Source organism: Periplaneta americana, chromosome 6 (genome assembly GCF_040183065.1).
Source record: "Periplaneta americana isolate PAMFEO1 chromosome 6, P.americana_PAMFEO1_priV1, whole genome shotgun sequence".
NCBI classification, from domain to species: Eukaryota; Metazoa; Arthropoda; class Insecta; order Blattodea; family Blattidae; genus Periplaneta; species Periplaneta americana.
The window spans coordinates 150,777,603-150,789,662 of NC_091122.1; the positions used below are offsets into that span (position 1 = coordinate 150,777,603).

General features: G+C 36.3%; 1 protein-coding gene across 1 annotated transcript in view; it reads left to right on the forward strand.

Annotated features, from left to right (window-relative positions):
- Cog2 (conserved oligomeric Golgi complex subunit 2) overlaps positions 1-12,060 on the forward strand; it is a 44,101-nt gene that overhangs the window by 437 nt on the left and 31,604 nt on the right. The window contains exons 2-4 of the mRNA XM_069829295.1: positions 2,737-2,964; positions 3,263-3,547; positions 8,116-8,417. Of these exons, the coding sequence (XP_069685396.1) occupies positions 2,737-2,964; positions 3,263-3,547; positions 8,116-8,417 (815 nt within the window). The remainder of the gene's footprint in view (positions 1-2,736; positions 2,965-3,262; positions 3,548-8,115; positions 8,418-12,060) is intronic.

The window sequence follows — 12,060 nt, forward strand, 5'->3', positions numbered from 1 at the left end:
ACAGTACTGTTTTATTTCCTCTGTTCTACTTATTGATTGGATTTGTGCTATAGTTATTTTACATATAATTTGTGGGAGTTTAAATATATTCATAATACTGAAGGAAATGAAATGCCGGTAATCTTGTGCCTATACCTATCAAGAGAAAATGGTAGCTGTGAGCTTGCAAAATAGTGTTCATTGGTAGTGCTCCCATGAAAAGCTATAATCTACTGCATCATCGTTATCTTCATCTTCACTCATTGGTCGCAAGAAAAAAGTAGTTTCACTTTCATAAGCGATTGAATGAATGTGAATGCTGAATATGTGTAAGGAAGACGATGTGAACACTGGGAGAGCTGTGTGCCCATCCACTACAAATTCTGTCGTTTCCTATAGATGAAGAATTCGGTGAAACGAGCGTTGAGCGGATTCCGACGTACTTGAACTGCCAACATAGAAAACAAAAAATCACACTCAATCGCTTTCACCTTCATCTTGACGGGATAATAAAAGCCTAAACTAACCTAACCAGAAGACGAATTCCAACTTGATAAAAGTTTGGATTTTGTTACTCTATCCCCCGTCAACCAAAAATTTTTCTGCCCACCTGAAATGAATAATTAATACATTTCAAATTTAATAAAAGTATGGAGCCTAAGGCACGTGAACTTGAAGCAATAAGTGAGACTTGTTGGGCAAGCCAAATTATATCTTATATAACATATAGTATATTAATTTATAAAAATTATTAAATATGTATGTAAATGCATGGACATTTTTCCAGGCAAGAATAGGCTAATTAGTTAGTTGCCATATTACAACATTAACACTTCACAATGACATTTTAACGTAGCCCCCACCCCGAAGCTAATGTCTCGCCCCACCTCTGCCACTCCCCTCCAGATTAAAAATCCTGACGCTGTCCTTGCTCGTCAAAGCTTTCTAATCTCGTCAGAAACCTTGGTCTACGCCCCTTGGGGCTGTCTTGTAGCAGACCTCGTAGCTATTTGTAACAAGACTTTGGGGTTATCTGTCGCAGGACTAGGTGCTGTCACAAAACTCGGCCTATCTGTTACAGACCCGGGCTGTTAACTAACCCTTCATTTAACCCTCTCAAACTTCCTCACTAATCTCGGGATATATGTATCATAGTGAATGAGGAATAAGGAACAGTACCTCTTTCATTTGATGGGTTATTTCAGTAATTAAGTGACTTGTTATGTGCAGTGCTTGCACGTATTCACTATTCAGTGAGTAAATTATGGCAATGTCTTAAGGCCTGCTCCCACTTAGCGGAATTGAACTGAATTGAATGGAAACAAAATGTCTGCTGGCACTCACATCTAGTGGAATCAAACCAAACCGAAGCATGTACAGATTAAAATGGATCACATAATGGCTTTAGCACAGTTATGTGAAGGGGCAAAAAAGAGAAGAAATAGAAAGCAAGAAAAGGAAATACTGGATATGTGGAGAATTTTCACTTTGACTATATTCTCAGAGGTAAAGCAAAATTCCGTTCTTTAGCGCTGCTTTGGATTTTAACTTTTACTTAATGTTTCCGTTACTGGTAATTTACTTATTTTGCTTCAACCATTATCACAGAAATAATTATTATGGTAGTACTTCTGTGTTTTGTCATACAAGAGCGGATAATTTTGAACAAATTTTATTTTTTCTTTGTTCATATTATTTAATTGTAATTTTCTGTATAGCTCTACATACTATTTCAGCAGTAACTTTTAATACAGCAATTGCACTATCAAAAATGGATATGACTCGTTTGTTTTTTCACAAAGGCTTCACGAGAACATACTATCATAGCCGAAACAAGAAATTCTGTTTCGTCAGTGGAATAAATAGTCTAGGTCATGAATTCTATTCGATTCGACATGCTACTTTCTGCTATCTTCCAATTAAATACATTGTGAAGATAAATTCTGTTCAATTCGATTCCGCTAAGTGGGAGTGGGCCTTTTCAGCTTCTCTGTCTTCCACCATGGCAATCCGCTTTCAATCTCTGTTTGGGTTACGAAGAAATTTGTTGACAGAGCTAGCTCGAAGGGTTTTTGGTTATTTCCCAGAATGTGTTGCAGCACATAGACAAGTCTTACACTAAACCTAAACTAAAACCCTAAACTAACCTAACCTAATCTGTCATAGATTCAGGAAAGGTTAGGTTAAGTTAGTTTAGGGTTTTAGTATAAACCAAGTTTAGGTTTAGTATTAGACTGGCCTATGTGCAGCGGCACATTCTAGGAAATTACCGGGATTTTCTCGGGTTTTTTTCTTTTCCCCTCACCATTATTTGCATTCCATTGATATTGTGTAATCACCCTCACTCTACGAGGTTCCGAGCCTGAACTCCAGAACAAATAAAAAATGGCTGAAAACGTACTTATTTGTGTTTAATAAAGACTAGTAGGCTACAATGTATGAATCAACGCATTTTCTTTCAAATAACATAAAGTTTAATTCCAAAAAATGAAGAGGAATTTTCTTTACACAGAATATAGGAAGTACCTTACTACAGTACAAGAAGTCAGTTTCACGTTATTACGAAACATCATCATTATCATCATCATCATCATCATTATTATTATTATTATTATTATTATTATTATTATTATTATTATTATTATTATTGCGTATTGTTGATGTTATTTCTTTCGTATGCTAAAATAATTTTCATTAGGCCTAATAGGTCTATTTGTACGTGTGAATGAAGAATGTAAATGGTATTTTCCCTTTCAGAAATCTTTCTCCGTGGATCAGTTTCTTCAAAATCATCGGAAGAAAGCAAATCTTGAAACTCTTCGAGATGATTTGGGAATTTACTTGAAAGTTCTTCGTTCTGCAATGATAGAGTTAATTAACAAAGATTATGCAGATTTTGTCAATTTGTCAAGTAACTTAATTGGTCTAGATAAAGCAATAAATGGAATCCAAGTGCCACTTGGTCAGCTGAAAGAAGAAGTGCTGGTATGTTGGAAGTTTAAAACTGTTGCATACTTCATTTTTATTTTAACAGAATTTTGTAATTTTAAACAAAACAGACGTAGAGTTGAGCATAGAAAGCAGTAAACTATTGTAATATGAGGAAAAACTAGAAGACGAGAGTCATTTTAAAAATAAACATGGTTTCTTTACGAGTCAGTTCTCAGTTTTATGTTTGTTTACTTAGCCTATATTAAATACTTTCATTATTTCGGAATATATTAAGGCGTACCAAACACAAACCAAAATAATTTAAAAGTAACTAATTTTTTTTTTCGTTTAGCAAGTAAAATTGAACTTGGATGAGGCAATGGAGGATCTGTCATTTCGCCTTGATCAGCGTCGGCAGATTCGTGCTAGGAAACGAAGCCTTCAGAGTTTAGCTCGTGTCCAAAGTTCTTTAAGCAAGTGGAGTACTTTGCTGCATTTAGATGAGAGTGACAACGAGAAAAATGCAGAGAGACTTCAACTGGATCCAGGTCTCGTGGAACGAGCAGCATCTGAATTCAACCAGCTTCAGTTCTGCATTTCCAAATGCGAGAAAGATTTAACAGAGAGTCACAAACAGGTAAGGAAACTAGGCCTATATGGCTTTTTGTACTGTAAAAGTCGTTTAATATAATGTGATTCATACAGAGTAATTTTATTATAAGCATTCACAATTGAAGTAATGAAGTAGGAAAAAATGAGCGTTGAGTGATTTCCAGCCAATTTTGGAATAGACACCGATGCACTTGAACTGCCAACATATAAAACAAAAAATCACTACCTGTTCAAGAGTGCCACATTCAATCACTTTCACCTTCATCTTGATGAAGTTAATAAAAGTCTAAGAAGTCCTGCCACTAAAATCCTAAACTAACCTAACGTGTCACAGATTCGCCTATAGAAGGCATGACAAAAGCCTAAACTATCCTAACCTGTCCACACCTGTGGAGTAACGGTCAGCGCATCTGGCCGCGAAACCAGGTGGCCCGGGTTCGATTCCCAGTCGGGGCAAGTTACCTGGTTGAGGTTTTTTCGGGGTTTTCCCTCAACCCAAGATGAGCAAATGCTGGGTAACTTTCGGTGCTGGACCCCGGACTCATTTCACCGGCATTATCACCTTCATCTCATTCAGATGCTAAATAACCTAAGCTGTTGATAAAGCGTCGTAAAATAGCCTACTAAAAAAAAATATCCTAACCTAACCTGTCATAGTTTCGATTATGCAAAACATAATAAAAGCCTAACCTAACCTGTCACTAAAATCCTAAACTAACGTAACCTGTCACAGATTTGCCTATACAAGGCATAACAAAACCCTAAACTACCGTAACCTAACCTGTCACAGATAAGTACTTAAGACATAAAAGTCTAAACAGTATAGTTTCCTAGTACCCGGTACTCGCACATAAGTCGTTTTTGTTTGCACAGTGGCTCCTTTCTGGAAAGAATGTTAATAGTTTGTTACTAGATGTGATTTTAGTCAGTTTGTAATATATTTTTGGTCCAGGGAAAATACACATCTCTTATGAATATACAACAATGCCTGACTTAATGGCTTATGTAACGAGTACCGGGTACTAGGAAACTTCCGTCCAAACTAACCTAACCTGTCATAACACTCCATTTTCTTAACTCTACAACTTCCCTGAGATATGAAAACGGCCGAATTTCTATCCCGCTGGAACATTGCAAATTAGCGTGAAATGTTCGTAACGTAAGTTATGTTGGTATGACGTGTAAGATGGCTGAAGATGCATATCCGCAATAGGAAAAGAAGTCACTCAACGCTCGTTTAACCATGAAGTATATTGGGTGAGGCATTATATTTGGTACCACTGTGTAGTAATGGTTAGCATGTCTGACTATGAAACAAGTGGGCCCGGATTCAAACCTAGTTGGGACAAATTATAGGCCTATGGTTAAGATTTTTTCTGGAGTTTTCCTTCAACCAATTGAGAGCAAATGCTGGTAACTTTCAGTGCTGAACCTTGAACTTATTTCACTGGCGTTATCACCTTCATTTCTCTCATGATGCTAACCTTGAACTTATTTCACTGGCGTTATCACCTTCATTTCTCTCATGATGCTAGATAATCGTCAAAGGTAAATAAAGGTATCCCCGTAACATGCCATGAAGGCATTTGGGGGGCATGGAGATAGAGCCCCATGCTTTCCATGACCTCGGTACTAGAATGAGGTGATGTGGTCGGCACCACGCTCTGACCGCCTTTTACCCCCGGGAAAGACCCGGTACTCAATTTTATAGGAGGCTGAGTTAACCTCGGGGCCGTTCTGAAAGTTTGGCAACGAGAAAAAATCCTGTCACCACCTGGGATCGAACCCCGGACCTTCCAGTCCGTCGCCAGCTGCTCTACCAACTGAGCTACCTGGCTGCCGCTAGATAACCATCACAGTTGATAAAGTGTCATAAAAGAAACCAATAACAATACTACTAGATACTTGATAGCCATCCTAACCTGGGTTTAATAATCGGCCTCCAAATCAATTCTAAAAGAATATGTAATTATATTTAATATAATTATTTTTTTAACAATAGAAACCCTAATTAGGTAGGCTGTCATTGAAAAATTTTTTGAAAATACAACAGACAGTTTACAACACAGATTACATTTTATAACGAATATAAATTATGGAAATTGATGCATTGGAGGCTATCATCTCCAGGAACTTTTAATTTGCGGAAGACTTCTAAGGACTCTCATGGGAATGTGCCTCTAGCCCGAATTGGTAGACCTGTAATTTAATCACAAACTGATGACAACAAACTTACAGCAATGACCTGTTTCCAATGTGGCTTATCAATTTGCCGCACAGTATCTATGGTCCGGGTCAGCTTACTTCATACCCTAAGGGTGAAACCTAACCACTTTTCCCTCCATTACTACATATGCTAGTGGATTGTGGTGATTTTCTAGTTTGCAGGTCGAATTTTCTTTTGCCAACTTCGTTTCGAATTTCGATACTGACAAATACTACAAATGTAGTGATTTTGTAACTGGAATGTTGGCAGCTGAGAGAAATATCGATAATATTTGTCGAGACTGGAGTTCCATGAAATTAAAAATTGTACTAGATTTCTGAGCCATTACTGGAAGCTAGATAAATTTGAACATACTAATAATTTAGGTTAAGTTTAGATTTAAGACCTCTCCTGGCACTACATTATCATAATCATCCTATCACATCATGTAATGTAACTCCACCTTCCAAGTGCCCCCAACCTCAGAAGTGGGTTACAACTAAGCCACGGTCAGGAGAGAAGACCAGAAATGTCGAAAGACAACCTGGTGGCATTGGATAAAAAAAAACATACTAATAATTAATTAAAATCAGTATTAATATTAATACATAATAGTTATTTTATGTGTTGCGTTGTGGTTATAATTCAAGACTATAGTCAGGTAAGTTTTCGGAGTTTGTACTAATAATTTCATGTGGTTAAAAAAAATACCGGTACATTTTTAGTTTAGATCTTGTGAGTCAGTTGTTTAGTCAGACCAATGAATTTCGTATTGCTAGACAAAATACTTGACATGTTGATCCCTTTCTCGTATAGTTTGCCTACGAAAATATGTTACAAATTATTGAATTATTTAGAATAACCTTCCAACATAAAGTACGGTAAGTAAATAAGTCATTTAGTAGATAAGATCGTGTGATATCTGGTAACAGTTGGCAACACTGACAAGACTGCAATATTTGCTGTTTAGGAACTGTTCTTATATGACCCCTCACTATAGTTACTATTCTTCTTAATCCACTGGCCTTCCAGTTGAAAACATATAGTTCATTTGTTGTTCATATTGTGATTAAAATTGTAACTTATTTTTGTTTTCAGAGAATAGTTTATTTAAAAATATTAATTTTGATCCCAGTACAATTTAGTTAAATCATCAGCCTGTTGTTTTGTGGTGTTGAAGTTTTTGCAAGTGAGAAGACCAGTACCTACTTACTTTCCTCCAGTTTATTTTCTTTTGATATCTCATCAATGCTGATAATTTTTTTGTAATCGAAAGTATTATTGTATTCGTCACCTGAATGCAAGAACTAGGTAACTTGATTTTTCATATTTTGTGACATTGCCTATTTACTTATTTATTGCACTAAGGAATATGTATAGTTTCTTTTACCTATATTTTACATTGCAAAATAGATGTCGCTGGTATCGTTCGATCGGTTACCTAGTTCTTGCATTACATTTTGTGCGATTTTTGCTATGCTATAACAGAGATAACTACTGCGTGTTCAGTTCAAAATGTGTCATGGCTCGCTGTATGTCGTAATGTGGCTAGCCGATGAGTCTAGAGAATTCAATCTTCCCACACTTCCGCAGAAGCATATTACCTATGTGCCAGAGAAGTTGCCTGGCAAGTACGGCGTTCATTCAGAAGAGTACTTACCAGTAACGCCTGTAGTGGCAGGAATGTGAACTGTTTGGAAACACGTACTGAGGTGAGTTTTTTTCTTACTATCGGGATATGGGGAGAGGGTTAAGACGATTACTTATGTACAGTATTTGTTGACATTAACTTCGACAGTCAACATGGACACGGAGCATTTGATTTGTGTTGTGGAATGTTGCTTTATGCAACCAATGATAACAAATACCCTGCGTACGACTTGCCCATGCAAAACACAGTTCGAAAGAGATCATGGTAGCACACAGACAGTGCTGGCCTTCTATGCCCAAGGTTGCAGGTTCGATCCTGGGCCAGGTCGATGGCATTTAAGTGTGCTTAAATGCGACAGGTTCATGTCAGTAGATTTACTGGCATGTAAGAGAACTCCTGCAGGACAAAATTCCGGCACATCTGGCGACGCTGATATAACCTCTGCAGTTGCGAGCGTTGTTAAATAAATCATAACACAGACCGTACAGACCACCATCTGTTGTACGACGTTCAAGTTATACCATACATGTTCTCAAGTTCAGATTGAACACCTTGATTAATAGGCAACTTCTCTGACGTAAAAGCTGAAACTTGCTTCAAATCGCTGACTCACAGCAGTGACGTCATGATACACTTTGAAATGAACACTCAGTAAAAAACGCAAATTTCGAGTTACCTAGTTCTTGCATTCAGGTGACGAATTATTACTAAATAAATAATACTGTCTAATTTTTAGCGCGCAGAAAAGATTCGTGACCTTCTAACATCAAGTCTTGATGGAATGTTCCTCGGAAGTTTACGAGAAAGAGACAGTGAAGGAATGGCTCGGTGTTTGAGAATATACATCACACTAGACAAAACAGCAGATGTGGAAGCACTGTTCAGAAGAGAAGTTGTATCACCTGCTTTACACAATGTTGTTAGTGAAAGTTCACTGCAGTCAGATCCTAGAGGTCTGCAGGGTGTGTATTCGAGAATCCTCTCGTTCATTGATACACACATGGACCAGCTGCTGAAGCTTACAGCCAGGGGAGTGAGGTAAGACAGTTTTGGATCTATTAGAATAATATATTCAGTAATTTTTGTACTCTTGTAGCTATACTTTTTTCAAATGAATGGTTCTTACATTTATCATATTTTTTGGCATATTAATGAAGATTTTGTAAATTTATGTACAGTCTAGACGAGGCATGGGTATAAGGGAGAGGCGATATAGATGATCCAATTCACTCCTTCCACAGTATTTTTGATGTAGCTGCTGAGTTTATATCAATGGATAACTACCTGAACTTGACTTCTCTTCCACTTAGGAATGTACAAAACTAATGAACAGGTCATTACTAGGGAGCGGATTTTTATGTGCTAAAAATTTAAATATATTTATTTTTTATGTGCTAAAAAGTACAAAAATATTTGCTAAAAATAAACAAATATTTATTTTAAATATAACAAAAATACCTTATTTAGCTTGAAAAAAAAAATGTTACTAGGTACTCACCAACCACATTTGAGTGCTAGTAGTTGGCCGAGAATTGCAGTGGACAACAAAGGTCATCTCCAAATTCTCCATCACAAATGCATGCCGATTATCTCTGAACAACGACTTATACTGTGAAAACGATCTTTCCACATCACAGGATGTCAAACTTGCATATTTAGAGAGAGGAATGTCAGAAACACAAACACCGTCAATTTCACCTACAGGCACATCCTCCAATACTTGAGCTACTTTACACATTTTTTTATATCCACTGTTTTCCCCAAACACATTCTGGAATTTGTCTCTTAGTAATTGTGCTTTTGAACCTGGAAGCGAGTCTAGTTTAATTTCCACGGCACGCACCTCCCTGTTTCAGACAACAGGTTTTTGGATGTTTCGAGTTTTTTAATGGTGTCACACAAAAAGCTTAAATTTGCTAATAGGAAAGCCAAATCGTTTTTTAAATAACCATCTTTCAGTATATCTTGAAGGATATCGTTTGACGAAGCCCGATAACAGGAAATCACAACAAGACGTATTGCCTTACTTGATAGACATGAGCGAGAGGCGAGAGATTTGTTTAAATTAAATAATGTTCATACCCGAGCTCTTATCTGTTGTGTTTCACAAACAAAGCGTGGAATGAAATCATCTTCAGCAACAATAAACATTCCTGATTATGTGTTGCAGGATGTCTCCTCCTTGTCCATGTTAATTTATTCTCTAATAATAACATTGATATGCTGCCTAGCAGTTCTCAGAACTTGAGGTGATACTATTACGAAAATGGATCACGGATACACCACGGAGCGCTTAGAAACACGAAGCAACCAAGAATTCTTAAAAAGATAACGTACTTCTGAGTGACATTATTGATTTATCTTGCAGTGTAGGCTTTCACGGCCGGAGTCTATAGATGTAGATTCATTTTCCGGGCTGAGAGGCCGTGGTCTATTAGTTGGTTTTATACCAGACGTTTCGTCTGCAACTGCGGCAGACATCTTCAGTGGAGTGGTATCCGAGGTCACACAACCAGACACAGGATCAGTTGCCTCAGGTACTCCGAGAAGAGTCTTGCGACCTCGGATACCACTCCACTGAAGATGTCTGCTGCAGTTGCAGACGAAACGTCTGGTATAAAACCAACTAATAGACCACGGCCTCTCAGCCCGGAAAATGAATCTACATCTATTATTGATTTAGTTTTAAAATATTTACAAATTCTTGTAAAAGAATTATTTAAGTAAAAAAAAACTCAAAGATTTATGTGTTTATAATAGATTTCCAGAAAATATGTATTTACATAATTTTTTTGTGAAAATATGTGTTTTTATGTGAAATAAAATTCGGGTTTTAAACTTAAAACTTAATGTTCGGAATTTTTAACTTTATTAATTGTGTTTTATCACACGCAAAAAGAATATTTAATTACATAGGAATCCGCTCCTTAGTCATTACATTAAACATTTCAAATCATTTTTATAGATAGATGGTACCGATAAGCCGGTTAATAATCTTTAAGTAATGGTAATTCCGTTTAAGGCTTATCTAATTTCATAAATTTGTTTTAATTTAATTTTACGACAAATCTTTTTGCTCACCAGTGAGCATCTTCAGATCTTATAAATAAAGCATGAGGTCAATTAACAGTGAAGTACCTAAATAACACAAAAATAATTACATGTGTGCTTGGCGTGTTTTACATGACATATTTGCAATTTGTGAAGTGATTACAGCCATAATAAATAAAATAAGTTAACAAGGTCGATGTAACTTTGACTTTGACTTATATCCTGTTGTTCCTAGTTCCTCCAGCGTACTCTGTTGCCAGCCATCCATTTCATCTCTTTCCAGCTTTTCCCGCATCTCTCTATTGCCTCCTCTATTGATCATTTCCATGTTTTTCTAGGCCGTCCTCTCTTCCTTACTCCTTGTGGATTCCAATCAATTGCAGTCTTCTCAATAGCTCAATCTGGCTTTCTCAGCGTGTGGCCTATCCAATTCCATTTTCTTTGTTTTACTTGGTAGCATATTTGTGATTGGTTAGTTCTTCTCCACAGTTCTTCATTTGCTATTGTTTCCGGCCATCTTATATTTAGAATACACCTCAGACATCTGTTGACGTACGTCTGTATCTTTTTATTTATTACATCCGTAATTTTCCATGTTTCACAACCTTACATTTGTGTTAAACAGTCTGAGCTTTGTCTTCAATGAGATGTTGTTATTCTGCCATATGGGTTATAGCTGCACAAATGCTCTATTTGCTAGCCGAATACGTCTTTTCACATCTTATTCCGCTCCATCTGTTTTTGTAACCACACTTACCAGCTATAGAAAAGTATCTACTTCTTCTATTTCTATATCATTTAATGTCAATTAATTTTTATGATTAAAATTTACCCTCATCTGTTTTGTCTTAGAGGAGTTTATCTTTAATCCAACATTTCCTACTTCTTGTAATTTCTCAACTGTAGCTTCCATATCCCTAAATCTCTGTGCTAGCAAACATATATCATCTGCAAAGTCAAGGTCTTCCAGACGATTGTTAATATCCCATTGAATTTCTCTTTTCCTTTTTCCTATAACCCTTCTCATAGTTCTATCTAACACCATCAGAAACAATGTTGGGGAGAGAATACACCCTTGTCTTACTCCAGATTTCGTTTCTATAGGTTCTGAGAGATTACCTTCATGTATTATCTGTGCTTTGGAACCTTGGTACATGTCTTTAATAATATTAATAATTTTTTATGGAATGCCATACTCCTTTAGGGTTTGCCAAATAACATGTCTACTGACAGAATGAGTTCGATGCAAAAACAAGTTAAAAACAATGCTAAAACATCTTGTGGAAAAATTTACTGTAAAATGCATCTTTAGAACTATTAACGTTCAGTAAGAATGATGCAGATATACTTGCATTATTTGTTAGTATTTGTTGACAATCGTTTATAAGTTATAAACCAATTTTATAGTGTTGATTTTATTTTAATATGTGTGGTGGATTTTGTTGAACAGATACATTAATTGTGAGGAATGATTGACACGGTCTTTTCGATGTTTTGACTTGATAATATAGCCTGTCTTGTAAATATGTGAATATTATTACTAGGCTATCATTCCAATTTCAACTGTTTTGTATCCTAATGTAATTTTAAAACAACAAAAGATATACTGTAAATACAGTGTTGGTATAAA